Genomic DNA, 18,684 nt, shown 5'->3' with positions numbered 1-18,684 from the left:
CCTACGGCTTAGGCAGGTGCTGACCTTGCGTGCATCCCCAGGGCTGTCCACATCCAGGAGGGATTGATGGGGCACCCAGCATTTAGCCAGTGACCTTCCTCACCGAGGGAGCCCCAGTCGTTAGACTCAACTTTGCATTTAGGTGTCAAATGGAGAAACTGCTACTGTAACTGTCCACAAGGTACAGATGGTGCTGCTTCGCTTTGGGATCCAAGTCAGACCTGCAAAGATCCAACCTACTTCTTCCTCAAGGGTGAACTTTACTCTGAGAAGGCTCCAGGAATGTGGTGGTGGTGAACTCATCACTGTCTCACCTCTGGGATCTTTGGACTAACATTTGCTCCTTTCATAATCTGTGTGCCTGGAGGTCCCTGTGCAAGGCCCTGTCCTTGGAGACAGCACAGGGGGGCCTGCTCTGGCCTGGGGGCTCAGGGAAGGGGCTGCATGCAGAGAACAGATCCTCACGGGAGGAATCAGGCTGAAGAGACAAAACACATTTGAAACACGTGTCACAGGAAGCGTCACTTTTACTTTATTTAAGGGGAAAAAAGGGGCCAGGGGCACAACAGTAATTTTCATAATACACAGTAGACAAGTTAGTACTTGGGGGAAAAGAGGGCTGTGGACTCGCCACCAGTCTGCTCTGCAGCACTGATTAGTAAATTTAACGCAGGTTGTCAACTGTATTACTGTTTAGCAAATTTATAATTGGCAAAACTAAGGATTATGAATGACCAGTAAGTGTGCTGGAACTAAGACGAAAATCTACATCCCCCATAACAGGTCACTTAAAAACCATAAATATGGGATGCACATTAGTGTAACAAAACCATTTTTGTAAACATTTTCTCCAACATAACATGTGCAAGAGAAAAAAAGTAAAAACACTGCGCTCAACACAGAAGTTACTCTGCTTTAAATACAGAAAGGTATGACTTAATTAAAGCTTTGACTCCAGCCAGAGGCCTACTGGTGTTGCATTTCGAAGGGCACTGCTGAGTCTGACACTCCAAACATCATGGTGTCACTGTGATGCTGGCTGCTTCTGTGGTTCTGCCACTGTCGGCAGGTCTGCAGAGAGGTCACGGCCCCGCAGACAGGAACAATCATCTCTTCCCAAATGTATCTGAAATGTCAGCAGCTCACAGCATCTTATGGAGAAATCTCACCAGACACCAGCCTCGATCCGGAGCAATTCCATCAGGTTTAAGAGGTGACAGTGCCAAGAGGGGATGGGAGGAGGACAACCCAGTGAGGTGCACATCAGGAACCCCCCAGGCCAGATGCTGACTTCCACCGAGGAAGCCCAGCAGCGGCTTCAGTCCCACTCGAAACACCAGGAGAGGGGCATGAGGTGCCTGGCCCGACAGGAATCACACGACTGGGGCTCAGATGCCACTCACACACCCTCTTCAGGAAAGTGCTGAATACCGAGTGATTCTGACGACACGCCACCGGTGTTATGGGCAAACGCCGCGGGGCTCACGCTGGGCTCAGGTCTGGGGAGCTGTGAGGACGTACCCTCGGTCACCTGCTTCTTCCTTACAGGCACTGGGTGTGTAGTCTCCCAGGTGTGTAGTGTCCCCTAGAAGACCCTCACCCCACCCCCCCTTCCACTGCTCTACGGCCAGGGAAGGCGCCATGACTACCTGGCCACTGTTTGCCCTCTTGCACACGTGTGGGCATACACACGCACACACACACATGCTTGCTGTGACAGGCTGCATCTTACAAAAGCTTAAACGTGGACAGGAAATAGCCAGTAGGAGCCTGACTCTGACTCAGGTCCTGTGGCAATGGAATTGGCCTAGCTCGAGTCCCTTTCAAAGGAGGGATTAACTCTCCCACCTTCTCTGGAAAGAGCTGGTTCAGTCTGTTCTAGCCATAAGCGTACTCCAAGTCATACAGATGGAAAACCCACTTTCACCTCCCTGGCAAAAGAAAGTCTCGCTTTCTCCAGTTGTCTCTGTGGGCGTGCACAGCCGGCTGTGTGAGTATATGTATTTTTAATTTATTGTTTTACTAGGTTCGTATAGTTCAAAGGACAGCAGGTTTTGGCAAAAACACTGAGCCAGGAAGAAGAGAATAAGAGCAGTCAGAACACAGGCTGAAGGGCACGGGGAGGTTGGCAACACCTTGCAAGTGGGGGTGCATGACGGCTCCGTTTTGGGGGAAACAGAGCACAAGCCCTCGTTTTCATGCTGTTACAGAAACCGAACTGCAGGAGAGGAAGAGTCAGCCTCTAAGACACCATGCTGCTGTTTGGTGAGTGGAGTCAGAAGCAGCCCCTACCCAACACTCCCACTCAGCACCAACAAAGGAAAGGCACAGCCGACGAGCCCCGCTCCTGGACCAGGACGCTCGTCTGAGCGGAATCGAGTGATGACCATGAAGCCATGAAACAGATTATTACTCAAGACATTTATTACAAATGTCATGAACAGAGTCATAAAGGAAAACTGGTTCAAAAAACAGAGAACGAGAGAGTAAGTGAGAAAACAAGGAAAGCCGGGGCTTTGATATTACACCTAAAACACAGGAAGATGCCGTCTTCATGAAGAAGCAGAATTAACTACATTCTTAAAATAGTTTTAGTGCATTGCATTTTTAGAAAAGGGCAACACCCCCAACCCCCAGAAAAGGTTCCTGCAACACTGAACAGTTTGTGTGACTATTCTACCTGACCACCTGTCTGCTACCAACAGCGAATCGAGAGCAATGAGACCCTGCGTGTTGTAGGCCATCGCCACCCCGGTGCCCGCTGGTGCACCCGGTGACCACGAAGCATTCTGCTTTCTCAACTTAAGAGAGCAAACTGCATCAGCTGGAAGGCGGCTTCCATCTTCTTAGACAGTTTTCTTGTGCCTGCTGAGACTTGTGACAAAATAACAGTCAAACTTCGATCGGATAGTTTTGGTATTAAGATTAAATTAAACATTACTGGTTTTCTCCAAAAACATATAAACTAAATCACCTCTCAATGCATTAAAAACAATGAGGTAGGCAAAAAATAAACATGGTTTGAATTTTTTTTTCCTTCTGCAAATGCAGACCGTGGTAAAACTGTTGTTGCACTTCTAGGTTTAAACAAAAATTAAACCTTTAACTGAGGCAGTGCTAATACTGTCACACAACAAAGTTCTGGCCATTATACAAAACGCACACATTTTCTTTTTCTTTTTTTCTTTTTTTTTCTTTTTTTTTTTAAGAACCATCTGCACATGATTTAGGCAAAACCTGGTACACAGAAAAATGACTGAGTTCTTGGCCAGGACCCCACCCCACGCCCCAAATCAAAAGAAACAAAACGAGACCCCTTAGCCCTCCCACCCGGCCTCCCAAGCCCCACCCACAAAAAAGTTATCCTAGTAACTGTGTCTTTCACATTTTATAAATATTAACTTCTTAAACCTGCACCTTCTTCTTTGTCCACATATTGTCACATTACAAAAAAGAAATGTCAATTAAATACACTGTTAATGTTACTATAGTAAATCTGCTCTCTGCTTCGGCAAACTGCTCCTCATACCACCACTGCCACCTGCTCGTGCCCACTGCCAACGCCGCCGGCCGCACGTGCACCCTGCCGTGCTCAGACACCACAAACAGAGCCGCTCAGAGACAAGGAATTCTGGAGCTGCAGGAAAGGTGTTTGCTTTCCGCTCTGACGCTCAATCCCAAACACTTATAGCACCTGATGGTAGAATCTGAACAGCACCAGCTGCATTGCAGCCTTGATTTATTTTTGAGTAAGGGAAAGAAGAGAATGGGGATAAACTGGTAAAGAGGAGGGGAGGGAGGGAGGGAACCCCACACGTGAGGTCTGCACACAGCTGTCCTGCTGCGCCGTGCAGCTCTGAGCTCCAGTTGCAAGGAATTCCAAGTTCTCAGGATCTTGAAGACTCTGGAGGCCAGCAAATCCCCGGATCGCGCTGCCTTTACCAGCTCAGCAGAGAAGTCCTGCCCAAGGTCATGAAGTAAACCTGACTGCTGCCGCCAGACCGAACAGAGGCGAAGAACACCTGAGGAAGCAAGAGCAGGGCAGAGTACGGTTACATGGCCACCCACTGCCTCCTGGGGAGCAGGGCTTCCTGCTGTTCTGGGGAGGGGACTTAAGCCGCCACCCCCGCCAACATGCTGTACAGGACGCTTAGGTCCACCCCACACACCTTCCCAAGAGAAGCTCTGTCGATTTATCACTGTAAAGAGTGATATTTCTGATAACAATCAAGCCTCGGTAACTGGGACTGATGTTTCTCAGATTGGGCTATTTCTCCCTACTTTTACTGCTAATGCTTTCTAAAAGTTCAGCATATCCGACAAAGACCATATGTGCAACAGTGAAGCAACCTACTTTCTCTCATTTTAAAAGAACGCTATTGACGGGACCAGCAGATGGAAGGGTTACGTTGCTGGATTCCACATGGTCAACTGCAGTTCAAGTCCCAGACCCGGTGGCTTCAAACTCACACTGGGTGCATGTGCAAGTGTGCCCAAGATCCCTAGAGGAGAATGGAGGAGAAGGGACTGCAGCACGGCCATCCCCCCACCTGGGGGAAGGGGTAGTGATTTCTTCTTTTCTGTCTCTCTGTCTCTACAGTAAGTACACACCTCCTATAGCAAAAATTGCTCTTAAAAAAGAAAAAAAGAGAATGCTATAGTTACAGCTACATTAAATAAACTTAGGAAAACAAAACCCACAAAGTTGACAAAATCCCAGTTTCAATTTGAGATGTGTCAGTTTTCAAGATAATAGGTCTGGGAGTGGAGCCATCCCACCCTCCACAGCCTTCCACAGCAGCTGGGGGCCAGTGCCCTGCACCATCTCCTGGCGCCCTGCTCTGAAGAGGAGCTCCTAGGGGTGAGAAGCACCTGGAGAAGACAGGGATGTGATCAGATTTGCAAAACAAAGGGGCTTTAATGCCCGAGGGTCCAAGTGCAGGAGGTGTGGAGCTCCCCCATAAGTCGATTTCTACGCTGAGCATTCTGACTCGGCACTCCCATCGGGGATGCTCTTCCAGCTCCACAAGCAACTCCAGTGGTGTCTTCCTGACACACATCGGAGCAGAGGAACCTCTGGCCCTACCCAAACTGCACAGGTGGTTCCTTTAATTCGTGAAAGAATCTCACCCAGCTAAATGGGAAGCTTTACTCTTGCTATCCCAATCTTGGCATCTTTAATTCCTCCCATCCCTAACCAAACAGGGCCCAGACAGGCCACCCATGGGGCTATAACACAATCCATAAAACCCAACACAGGACAATTGCTACAGGGACAAACACCTCCATCTCCTTACAGCAAAGAACAAAATACAACACATCCAATCCCCACAGATATATCTAAAAAACAATGCTCAAAAAGTTCTCAGAGTTTATTTCAGAATCCATCAAACTCCAAGGGAATTCATCACCACACTCCCAGAAACTACAGCACTGCTGAAAGACAGCAGCACCTGCACAGTAGCCGTAAAGACCCTGTACCTTGTCGTTGCGTTCACACAAGAACTTTAGTCTCTGCGCCCTCTTGTGCATAAACACACCATCCAAGTGACCGGTTTCCACAGAGCGGATCTCGATGGCCTTCTCTCCCCAGCCCATTGTCTGGTTGGATCGAATATATGCTTTAAGGAAGGGAAAATAGGAACCATCAATCAGGAAACAGTCTTCAAAAAATGTCGCCACTGAGTGACTGACACATTAAGAGCCTAGGATTTACCGATTTTTTCTTTTAAGGAACTCTGCCTTCATAACCCTAGTAGTAATTTGAGTCAATGGTTGAAGCTATTCGTTTCCCTGAGCTATTCATTTAAATGTTATCTTGTGAAATGACCTGCTGGGTTTAGAGTTTAGCGTGTGTAATTTCATGAATGCAGCCATGAGAGAAGGCAGGGGAAGAAATTAACGAGCAGGCAGGGACAGTAAGTTCACTGCAATAAAACCAAAGTAATTTTGGAATATAAATACAAAGCCATGAAAACGTACAACATCGGCCTTTATTCCTGAATGCAAACCAGACGGGTCTGAGGCTGTGCTTCCAGTGGTGGTCCTGCCACCCTCAAGAGCCAATTCCGTCTCTACCTCCCTTCATTTGCCATAAACTGGCCAACAAAAATGCCTGCCCTATTTTCCTCTGAGTGTTTTAAGGATTAAGTGAGACACTTTTAAAAAGTATAATGAGGACCTGTGGGTGGTGTGGTGGTTGGGGCACTGGATTCCCTCATGGCCAACCATGGTTCGAGTCCCAGACCTGGTAGCTTGCTTTCTCATTTCCCCTCTTTTCTCTCTCTATCCCTCTCTGGTGAGTACACATGCCTTGTAGCAAATTGAAAAAATAATAATAATAAATTAAATTAAAAATTCTTAAAAAAAAAAAGGATGAATAAAAAAGTATAATGATTTGAGTTTTATTCTAAAATAGACCTAGGTTATTCTGCAACCTAACTTTTCACCATCTATTGCCAACCACTGCATTAGGTAACCACATGGTCGGAAGGACACACAAGATGAGTGTGATGAACATATCCAGTCTTAGAGAAGGCTCCGGTGTCAAAAACGCTGCCTCTTCCCGGCCCTGCGTACCTACAGACGTTGGCATCTCCCCCCACTGCAGGACCACGTCCTTGGTGATCCTCCCATACGTGTTCACATAGACCCCCTCGTCCTCGTAGCACACCAGGAGCTCCATGCCATCTGTGTTGGGGAGGATGATGATCGCGTGGGGTTTGATGCTACACTGGATCTGCAGAAGAGGGACAAAGTGCAGAGAGACATGTTTGAGGCGCTCCCCAGTCCTGTGCCACTGTTCAGCACAACTCAGTGAATGCACTGGTACCAAATCCCCAGTGATAAATACAGCAATTAGACAGCACTTTGTGAGCTATTCCCAAGTCGACCCTGGACAGGTCATATACTCTATGATGACTCACATGTTCGGAGGCCCCCAGAACATGTTCGGATGGTGGGATCTATTTGAGAACCACTCCCAACCCAGGGATACTCAGGCCTGCCAGCAACCACCCCAACCCCATCCCATGTTAGTCAAAGCGGGGGCTAGGAGGTTTTCAGGGAGGCTTCACAGAGCCCCAAGAGTGATTCCCACTTGTCTCAGAGCACAGAGCTATGGCAATGGCACAGCACGTAAATACTCACCCCCACACCAGGGGGAAATGAGGAATCCCTGCTTGTGTTAGTTCACTAAGCAGAGTAAAGAAAACAGTCAAAACAAAATGAAGCCAGTCAACCAACCATAGAGTGTGGGTTCTTTCTTACGTGTGTTGGTAGATAAATGTCATAGACTGATCCTGAATCCACATCAACAGCATGGAATCCAGCACAGGACCCATAGATCACTTTCAACCTCTGGCCCTCCTCAACAGTGAGATCCACCAGTAATGGCTTATGTACCAATTCTCCAAATGACTACAAAGAGAAACCAAGAGAAGCAGCAGGATGAAGTACAACTTACTTCTAGCAGACCCGGCTAGAGAAGCCAGACGCCAAGGAACCCAGTCACAATCACTGCACCACACTGGCAACAGCCCGGGCAAGGATACTTACGATACGATACGCATTCATATGCTTTTGTCTAGTGATTAGCATATGGAAGGTATTTCTTGCAGAGCTATTGCTCCAATCTCCCCAACCCAGCCCAAGAACTCTGCTGTCATGCCTGCTGTGTGTCTTGCTCAGAAAGACATGTAAAGTTAAACGACAAGGACTCAGGTCGCATACACTATTGGACTCTTCAAATGCAGACACTGAGCAGGAGGAGGAGCTGAGAGTCACATACTGAGAATTTTATCAGTGTTACCCAAGTCACTACTTGAGCGAATTAAGACTTGTACTTTTAATGTGCTACTAGTTTGGTATGAAGAGCCAAGAGTGCAATGCACTGCAGCACCTGCAGCATCCTGGACAGCCTCAGTTCTTTGGTTCTCTGTAACAAGCAACACCCACAGCTCAGGAGCAGAGATGACGACAACACAGAACAGACTTCAGCAAGATGGTATTTATAAAAGCAACTAGTACAGAACCAGGTACATGAAGGATATTGAAACCAGACCATACAAGATAACATAATTTGATAACTAGTTATTCAATAACACTTGGGTTTATTTTTTAAACAATATAGTAACCCAATTTATCTGGCTTATTGGGAAATCAAGTAACAAGCAATTCAATAATATAACTCTTCCCAAGGACTGAAACTTCCCCTTCCAATAAAAATGTATCAAAATTATTTCTAAAAATAAAAAAGTACACTTTCATCATAGGAAATTCTTAACTTTTTCAGCTTCCCTAAAATAGCCCCAGGTTTTGTGTCTACATTAGCAATGGTAGCAAATCGCTCCTAATAGCTAATGTCAGAATATCAATTTCAATTAAGAATTTGATAAATCTGTATTTAGTGCAAAATCTAGAATAAATGTCAAAATATTAAACATTAATTTTAACATCAATATTAACTAATATTGATGTTAATATTAGTTAATATTGATATTAAAATATCCTCAGTAAATGAGTACTAATCTTTTACAAGTTGTTTTTTTTGTGGGGGAGGGGCAAGTAAAGATCAACTTGATTTAAATATATTAAAGAATACTAATTTTTACTAAAAAACAGTTTTACTCCCAACGTTTTAGAAACCAGGTACAGTGAGGCAGACTTCCATCCACAATTAACATGAGTATATGTGTGAACTCACAAAAACAATACTAATTTTAAAGCAAAGTGCCCATTCATTTACTTTCCTCAAGCTGTGCACACACAAAACGGTAAAAACCACCCCGGAATATACATTAGCTTGAATATTCTTTCTACGCTTTTTTAACGTAAACAAAATGGGATCATATTACATCCATTTGTAATTTGTGTTTTCCACTCAATGTATAATACATATCCCTGTGATACACTTTCGCAATTCATTTTTATTTAGTGCTCTTTTGGATAGATCCACTTTGGGACTGCTCATCTTTGGACACTTTTGTTACTGAATGCACATGTAGACCTTTATCCACATCCATGACCTTAGGCGAGGGCCTCCGTTTTAAATGGCCATGGAAGTGGTGATGTCCTGCCTTTCCTCTGTGGTTTTTCCTCGGCTCCCACCTCGGCACAATGACCAAAGGGCTCCTCTCCTCCTTACACTCTAACGGCTTGGAAAGACAATAACTAGGCATTTTCCATTATGTTAGAAGTGGCCTCTCTGGGGCCAGCAGGTGGTTAAGGTGCTGGACTCCTACATGGCCTACTGGTTCGAGTCTCAGACCTGGTGGCTTGAAAATCACATCAGGCACATGTACATACATATCCAAAATCCTAGGAGGGATTATGGCATGGCCATCCCCTCTAGGGGGTGATTTCTCACTTTCCCTGTGTCTTTCCCTGACACTCTCTAGCAAGTGCACACACACACACACACACACACACACACACACGTGGCCCCTCTACACGGTGATACGCCATGTTAGCATACAGCTTTTACACCATCAGCCTTAACTGCTCACATCTTCCCCAGGGGCTTAGTCCTACTTGTTCGGCTAATGCTCCTTTTAGACCTTTTAGATGCAATTGAGGTTATTACCTTAAAGGCCATGAATTTGTGATATGGCTTGGGTGCCCACGCATAGACTTCCACAGAACTCTTCAACGCAATTACCAGAAACTTGATTCTTTCATATTTTACTGGGAAAAGAAGATAACAACAACAAAAAAGATAAACATAAAAAGCAAGAGAAGCACAGGTCAGCATCAATATGGAACTTTTAGTTTTTATCTGCAAACTTTAGAAATGCCTTCTATAATTTATCCACAGCAGTAAGGGAAAAGTGCACAGTGGGTCGGATTGAGTCTCCCAGCTTCCTCTTGCAGTTGTCTGCTGTCTAACCCACTGCTCCCGTCTCTACTGAGAGTACTTTAGGTTCAACTCCAATACTCTGGGTACTGCCAGTGAGTACTTTCACTAATGTTGCTAAAGTTCTTAAATTCCAAATGGTTTATAATCCTTGATGATGCAAAGACCGCCTACAGTGTCGGAGGCTGTGTTATTTCAGAAGGATAATGATGGAGACCAGCAGATGGCATCATGATTACATCGCGGAACTCCCACATGGTCAACTACGGTTCAAATCCTGGACCTGGCAGCTTACAACTCACACTGGGCATTTGTGTATGCTTAAAATCCTGAGAGGAAAATAGATTGCAGTGTGGCCATCCCCTCTGAGGCATGATTTCTCACTTTCTGTCTCTCTCTGTCTCTCTGGTGAGCACAAGTACCCTATAGCAAAAATGTCTCTTAAGAAAAAGAAAAAAAGATACGATGTGATTAATCAACCAACAGCCTCCTAAGTCAGAGAGTTCAAGATCTTCCATGGAGATTTCCCAAGTTCTACATCAGGCCCACACAGTGTGAAAAACACAAAAGGCTAATAAAATACATTCACTTCAGTCTCAAATTCTATCAGTAGAAAGAAGTGTCTATGCACAAACTCCAGTATCATTCCAGACCTTTTCCTGATCCACAGAGGCAGTAATTTCTCGGATTCTACCTAAAGTTCTACACCAGAAGAGGAGCAGTAAAATAAATCTAGTGTATGCTATTAAAACAAAGAAACCGCCTTATTTCAATGCATGTTCTGGTTCCCTTACAGCCGAGCAACTCTGCTTAAAACAACTGCTTGTGAGCCAGCTGATGGCATAGCGGTTACATCACTGGACTCCCACATGCTGACCATGGTTCAAGTCCTGGACCTGGTGTCTTGAAACTCACACAAGTGTGTGTGTGTGTGTGCGCGCGCGCGCGCGCGCGCGCGCACCCAAGATCCTGGGAGGAGAATGGAAGAGAAGGCATTGCTGTGTGGCCATCCCCCTGGGGATGATTTCTCACTTTCCCTCTCACTTTGTCTATCTGTCTGTCTGTCTCTCTCACATTCCCTAAGGCAAAAACCTCTTAAAAAAAAAACAAAACACAGCTTCTCGGAGCGGTCCCTGACCACATGTGACCTACCAGCCTGATGCCGATCCATGGTCTCTTTATAAGCTGCCTAACCCACAGTTCTACTGCCCTCTGCGCAGGTGGACTTGCTAATTTGATAACTCACCTTTTTAAACTCCATGCATTTTCATCCTTCACATCACCACTGACATTACTAAGAGACAACGGATCAGAAGAGGCTGTCTAAACTAGCACTGCTTGGTAGAATTCTCTGTAATGATAGAAATGATTTCCATCTGGACTGCTAATCCAATGGCCTCCAGACACATGTGGCTACTGGGTACTTAGCATGTACTACTGCCACAAAGAATTAAATTTCAAGGTTTACTTCATTTTAGTTACTTTCAATATACTTTAAAAAGCCCCTTGGTTCTTGTCGCATCTATAAAGATAACAAATGAATGGTATTACCTACTCTTTCCTCCAGAAAACACTTGTAATTCCTTTTGTAAGAATGACAGCCATGAAGACTGTACCGCTTCCTTCTGATGAAGAACTCAGAACAAGCTAAAATGCCTGCCTCTAGCTCCCCCTGTAGGATAGTCTGCTCAAGTACAGAGCAGCTATTACAGCTGCTTCATTGCAGTTAGACGTGGATGGTTTTAGTTATTCCTCAACAGATAAAAATAACTCACATGAACACAACACAGAAAATCTTAACCCCAAGATCTATATGAAAAGAGACAGTATTGCTTTCCAGGGTCATTCAGATCATCCCAAATGAGGTGGCGTCTGTAATGATTACTAATCAACGCGCCAAGTAAGAGATGCAAACGGACTCCAGAAACAAGTCAATGTCGAGGATTATAAGATCCCCGGGAGCAGAGGAACTGACTATAGAAAATACTTTCATAAACAGAGAAACACACACACGCACACACAGAGGCAGAAATCAACATTCAACAAGTCCCAAACAGAAATCAGTCTTACGTATATAAAATAAGTTCATGTTGCAAATTTTATGAATACAGCATCTCTCGTAAAATTTAATAATAGCTAAGAACTGCTATTTCCCCCTTTATTTCTAACATTGGTACCAGTATTTTGATATATATTTTTACATTCAAAACACTGCGTTGGTCCTGTCCCTTTGTGATTTTCCTTCATGATGATCACTAAATGCATGCCAAAAAAAAAAAGCTACAGCTGCCACCAAACTGACGGCCAGACAGGCTCATTTACCAGGAAAGGACACAGGAGCTTTTGCGTGCACTTGATTTAAAACAAGCCGTAACTCTGTGGGTCAAACTCCCACGCATCCTCGCAGTGGCTGCCGGGCACCCACCGTCCCCTAAATGGAGAGTAAGCCTGGAGTATAAAGGAGCAATCTGCGTCGCTGGCTTCCCCAAAGAGGGTGCTCTGAGTCAGGTCTCACAGAAAACAAAACGGGACTGTCACAGGGAAGGAGAAAAGGCTCGTTCACAGGATGAATGGTGAGGGGAGACCCAGGACAAGGCAAGCCACAGCATCGAACGCCACTGGACGTGTATCAGGGCAGACAGGTAGTGAGACACGTCTAGATGAGACTTCACAATCAGACGTCAAGATCAGAAGATGCTTTAGAAACAGAATATCAGAGACAAGCCATATTGCAGAGACAAGTTTACTAGGAAAGCTAAGGACATGTGGATTTTAAACTGAACCTGGCAAAACAAGCCACTTAAGAACATCCTAGAGGGATCAGAAGTTGGCGTAATGGGTATGTCAGTGGACTCCCATGTAATCAGCCATAGTTCAAGTCCTGGACCTGGTGGTTTAAACTCACGCCAGGCACATATGCATGTGTGCCCAAGATCCCGAGAGAATGGAGGAAAAGGGATTTTGGCGTGGTCATCCCTCTGGTGGGTGATTTCTCACTTTCTGTCTCTCTCTGTCCTTCTGATGAGCATACATGACCTATAGCAAAACCATCTCCAAAAAAGAAAAAGAAAAAAAAAAAAATAAGAGCATCCTAGAACTTACCAACTTTATAGTGTACACAGCCTTCCAAATCCCCCACGGTCGTCCACCCCTGTTTCTTCTCAACCTCTGGATCGTTGTGAAGTATTTTATTTCTTAACCAGGATAAATAGTAGACACGTAACTTATCCTTTTTGCCTAGTAAAATAAACATAAATATTTTACAGGAATAGTCAAAGGTAGGTATCATTAATAACAGTCAAACTGAAAGAAACCGCCATAAATAGTAAATGTCATTTCTGCTAACGAAACCATTTTGTATCAAAGTTTTACTAGAAATTGAATTCATGTCATTTAAATGGACTTTTGAAACCCTTACCACAGGGTGTAGTCTCGGGCTAGAAAGAAAGGTCTGAAAACAAGAGTGAAGACACGTTAATGTAGACTGAGACCATCGGCCACAAAGTAGGGTGGGCACCTGCACCGCCCAACCAGAGCCGGTGAGGTGCTCTAGCGCGTGTTACGCCCCCTGGTCCTCAGAACCCTCAGGAGCAGCCATCATGTCCTCAGTGACAGATGAACACAGAGGGGGAAATCAAGCACCCCGTGCAGGGACTCCAGTCTAACAGAAGTTATGACTTGAAGGTTTGCCAATTAAACAGCTGGCAAAAGGATTCACATCTCGAATATGTAAAGCCTTCCTATAAATCAAACAAAATAGAGATAGGCCCCCAATAGAAAAAGTGGGTAAGTAAACAGAACAGAAGGAGGAATCTCATGGAGACAAAACAAGGCATTTGCTCAACAGTGAATGCGTGTTAAGACTAAGAAATACAATTTCACACACCTATGAGAATGTTTGGAATTAAAAAGACCGATATAAAAATAAGGCAGTCAAGGTGTGTTTGCAGAAACTTCATAAACTAGTGTTGTAAACTGTTGGGCCCATTTAAAAGCTTACTGTTATTTATTCAGGTAGGATAACACGCATAGCTACACGTGGTCCAATAATTTCTCTCTTAATAAAAATACATGTTAATGTGCTGCTAGAACAATTAGATATCCACAAAAGAAAACGAACCTACAAAGACTTAACTTCTCACAAAAATCAACTCAAAATATATCATAGACTTAAATGGGAAATGCAAAGCTATATAAAGCTTTTCAGAAGTAACGTAGGAATCTAGGTGACTCTGGATCTGCAATGACTTCTTTTTTCCCCCATAGGATGCATGTGCTGAGTGGGAGGGAGAGGGAGAGATAGAAAGTGAGAAATCATCTTCAGGGAGGTGAGGCTGGAATGGCCACACTGCAATCTCTTCTTCTCCATTCTCTTCTCAGGATCCAGAGCACGCGCACACACACACACATGCACAGCATGATTTTCAAGCCACCAGGGCCAGGAGGCAAACGGGTCAGCCACATGGGAATCCAGTGCCTTAACCACCACTCCTGTGAGCCCCAGCAATGACTCTTAAATATAACATCAAAAGCACAATCCATGAAGAAAAAAACAAAAAAAACTGGTAAGTTGTTCTCCTTTAAAAACCTATGTTCTGCAAAACATACCACTAAAGAGAATAAGCAGACAAGCCACACTCAGATAAAATATATGCAAACAACTACCTAATAAAAAATTGCATCCAAACTACATAAAGAACTCTTACTTAAAGCTCAATAAAAGACAAACACCACAATTACAAAGATGGCTAAAGATCTGAACATATATCCTATCAAAAGAGATATACAGATGGCAAGTAAACACACGAAGAGATGTTCAACCTCATCTGTCATTAAGGAACTGCAAATCAACATGAGATATTGCTATACTAACCTACTGAAATGACTAAAACCCCAAACAATGACAACATCAATTGCTGGCATGGAGCAACAGGAACTTTCAATCCCTGTCTGTGGGATGTAAAACAATACAGCCGCTTTGGAAAACTTTGGCAATTTCTTAAGGACTTACACAAAGCCTTAGTATATGTTCCAGTAAGTGGACACCTAAATATTTACCAAACAAGCAAATGCAAAGTTTATATACCCACTAAAAACTGTGCAAAAATGTTTATAGACCAGCTTTATTTGTAATTGCCAAAGTATGAAGCAACCAGACTGTCTTTTAATGGGTGAATGGATAAACTGTGGTATATCTATATAATAAAATACTATTTAGTAATAAAAAGGAAAGAGCTATCTCGTTACAAGAAGACATGGAGGAAATTTCAGTGTGTACTGTCAAGTGAAAAAAGTCAGTATATAAAACTACGTGCTGTCTGGAACCAGCAGAAAGAGTAATGGCTATGGCTATGTTGCTGGACTCCCATGTAGTCAACTGCAGTTCAAATCCCGGACCCAGTGGCTTAAACTCACGCCAGGCGCGTGTGCATGCATGCCCAAGATCCCGAGAGGAGAATGGAGGAGAAGGGATTGAGGTGTGGCCATCCCCCCAGGGGGTGATTTCTCACTTTCTGTCTCCCTGTCTCTCTGTCTGTCTGGTGAGTGTATGCACCCTATAGTGAAAATCTCTTAAAAAAAAAAAAAAGAAAGAAAGAAAGAAAGAAAGAAAACTGAAAAAATTGTCTAGGATGATGTTCTTTTTATTTCTTCTAGTTACTTTACTGTGGTAGTTCCTTGCTTTCTACAATGACATATATAATTTATACTAAGAGAAATTTTTTTGAAAGAAGAAACGTGCCATGTTAAGTAGTAAACTGACACAGGGATAAGAAAATAAATACTTTAACAAGAATGGCAAAATAGTTCCTTTTGCTTGTAAAGGAGTCCAGTGAGAGTGGACACAGACCTGCACACCGGACGGGGCAAATGAAACTCAACAAGCCACAGGGGCAGAGAGGGTGGGCAGTATGGAAAAGCACCCGTGCTTGGGCTTCTCAAGGACACCCCAGACCAAGGCTGCACACGTCTGGCACATGTGAATATGTCTTCTCCCACATGCCTGTAAAATGTGATGCAGCAGCTTCTCATGTAGCCTGCACATCAGAGAACATGCTCACTGAAGTTCAGGGAGTAAGGCTAAAATATTTTTAAATAGTGTCTCACACTCTGCTTTACTAAACACTTACCAGATATCGTCACCAAGACGTTGAGGCCCTCAAGCACGTCCATCTGCTGAAACCGCCTTCGGTTGATCAGGGGGTAGACCTTCCCTTGGCCACTCCTGTCCAGCAGCATCAGGCCACTCTCTGTTCCCACCAGCAAATTCACCCCTGTTTCAAGGACACAGAGAAGCCTACATTGTATTCTGTGCTTGGCAAATAAACAGACAGGCTGATCAGAAAAATAACACCAATTATTTGGAAAAAAATGTAGCTTCTTTAATTCAACCTGAAGAAGAAATATTTACAATAGCCAGGGTTAAAACAACCAAACCTGCAACACATCCTCACAGAGGAAGAAGGGTGACACGTCGACTTTGGACGTGAGAGCACACAGGGGAAGAACGAGGATGTCCATCTTGATTCCCTGAGCCATCCATCCCTCAGTTTCCATTCTTCCTCGGTCCCCCCTGAGTAGTACAGCTCAGTATCTCTTTGGCTTAGAGTCTACAACAGACTGGCTACATTACACTCTTAAACAACCCTGCTGCTGCCACAGACTCTGGGCTGCCTTTACACTCTGTTGGAATCGACCAACTTCTGGAAGGCGATCTTAGCCTTCTACAAACCTTCGCAGCTTACAATTTGGCTTCTAACATTTGGTTGAAGCTTTTTTTAAGACCACTCTCCACCAAGATGAGGACACAGCTGCACCTGGCTCTCTCGTCCCTTTGCTTCTTAGGAATATTCTGTACTGGGACCTCCCCGTGACCCATCCCAACTCTAGCCAAGGTCACAGTGCTCCTGCTCTTCTGCCACAGCCTCGTTTCCAAGCACCATCTCTGCTGCTGTCTGATGGCATGCGTGCACCTGAGCGGCAGGAACACCTCGAGCCTGTAAGCACCTAAACCCATGCCCTACCTCCCTGCATTTCCATCCGCGACAGTTCTCTGCCAAAACCAGCTCCCGACTTTTGCCACTTCTCCCGACGGCACCAGCCTCTCCCACAGCTGCCCTGCAGACACGCCAAGGAGGCCGCCAGGTCCAGATAAGGCCTCCTCCTCTCTGTGCCTCCCTCTCCTCTCTCAACCCACCTCAGCTTTGGCGACCTCATCACTGACCATGACCTTTAAGCTTGACCTTGAGGTCATTAAATCAGCCTCCATTCGCAGGACGACACATCCATTGGCTCCCTCTCACTTCCTGAGCCATGCGCGCACTCCACAGAGAAGTCCCCAAAGCCTTGGTCTGCCCTTGAGCGAACCTGTCATTCACGTATTTCCCCCTCTGCTCTTGCTTCTTGGTTTAAAACCTTCACTGTCTAATCACCCCGTAGCATGGAGCACAGAACACCTTGTACAGGCCTATAGGACCGGGCACATTTGTGCTGGTGCCCTCAAGGGGAATAAGACACTGAGCCAAGGAATCCAGTACTTGTGCTTTTACACGACTGCTCGGTCAGCATTCTGGGGAAATGGAATGAGGGACCGCAGCGTGTGCAGTCTGAGATGAGCAACTGGGCGGGCAACAAGAGCACAGCCCTCCACCCTCGCAGCTCTGAGCCTGCTCCAGCGGCGCCAGGCGTCACTCTGTCCAACACACGAAGGACAGTATCCTCCAGGCGACCTTTGTGAGGAAACAGGGAGCACCTTCTGGGATTTTGAGGGTGAGGGGCAGGGGAGTGGGGAACGAAATTTATACCCACTACTGCTGCTACCCAACCTCGAATAGGAACTGTGGCGACTGAGTACAAGTCTCCATCCGGCCTGGAAAAGGGTGGGCGCTTGACAAGAGCTTCCCTGTGCAGAGGCCTCTGTCTCCTCGCAGGGCCTCCGTTCTGCCTGCTGTTACTGTGCTAAGGGCATTTGCTGGAGCTTGACACGCTGTGCCAGAGCGTCAGGAAACTGTCAAGTACAGCATGCCACTGGTCAAAGGGATATAGACCACCACTGTAAAACAAAAGCCTTGCAAACTACCGGTCTACGAGAAAAAGTAAGGTGCATGCTATAATAACCTTTTTAAAAATATGTCTTTTGACTCTTTCAACTTTTAGATGCAATTGAATTTTATAATGCTTATAGTAGGGTCCCTGCCCCTGGTCATTCTAACTGTCCACAGATTAGCTGTCCTAAAAGCTGCAGTTACGTTCATGGGAATCTTGGGAAGGTTAAGGGGAGAGACGGCTGAGAGCTCTCCCACACAGGATTTAACATTTCCCTTACAATCTATAATATTTGCAGGTAAAGCACCACGGCAAGTATAGACAACTCACTGGGAACTAATGAGAATGAAAATGACCATGTTCAAAAAGATATGCTAAAATAACCCTGGCTCCAAACTTGCCCAATTAACAGTTTTAATAAATATGCTGTAATTTATAAAACAAAAGTTAATCATATAAGATGCTTACAAAAGAATGCTTACGGAAAGCATGTCCAAGGAAACACAGAGGTCTTCAAAAAAGTCAGAAAAAAATTCAGCTTGAATTTTAAAAATACCTTGTACCAAACAATTTCGTACTTTAATCACATTTTCCCACCTGTACAAAAGTCGCCTATACACAAAGCCTATCTATGTGTAAATTTTGCTATTCTAAAGGAACACTATCTATAACGCACTTTGAATTTTCTCCTCCTGCAGAGCTGTGGTTCTCATAGCAAACGTACATTTTCTGATTCTAATTCTTCAAAAAGCTTGCTTATTTATTTATTTATTTATTTATTTATTTAT

The 18,684-nt window shown here is 44.7% G+C and overlaps 1 protein-coding gene across 20 annotated transcripts in view; it reads right to left on the bottom strand.

The window, feature by feature from the left end:
* Nucleotides 1–516: 516 nt before the first annotated feature.
* MAP4K4 (mitogen-activated protein kinase kinase kinase kinase 4) overlaps nucleotides 517–18,684 on the bottom strand; it is a gene marked incomplete at its 5' end in the record, with an annotated part of 213,826 nt that continues 195,658 nt past the window's right edge. For 12 of the 20 annotated variants that reach the window (XM_014583398.2, XM_014583405.2, XM_014583399.2 and 9 more), the window contains 7 exon segments: nucleotides 517–4,022; nucleotides 5,482–5,621; nucleotides 6,580–6,739; nucleotides 7,246–7,419; nucleotides 9,584–9,684; nucleotides 12,956–13,090; nucleotides 15,982–16,125. In XM_014583398.2, coding sequence (XP_014438884.1) covers nucleotides 3,939–4,022; nucleotides 5,482–5,621; nucleotides 6,580–6,739; nucleotides 7,246–7,419; nucleotides 9,584–9,684; nucleotides 12,956–13,090; nucleotides 15,982–16,125 — 938 coding nt within the window. 20 annotated transcript variants of the gene reach the window in all.

The sequence above is a fragment of the Tupaia chinensis genome, unplaced genomic scaffold (assembly GCF_000334495.1).
Source record: "Tupaia chinensis unplaced genomic scaffold, TupChi_1.0 Scaffold144276_1, whole genome shotgun sequence".
Lineage (NCBI taxonomy): Eukaryota > Metazoa > Chordata > Mammalia > Scandentia > Tupaiidae > Tupaia > Tupaia belangeri.
Note: the sequence above shows the minus strand (reverse complement) of the source record. Positions and strands in the feature narration are given on the sequence as shown.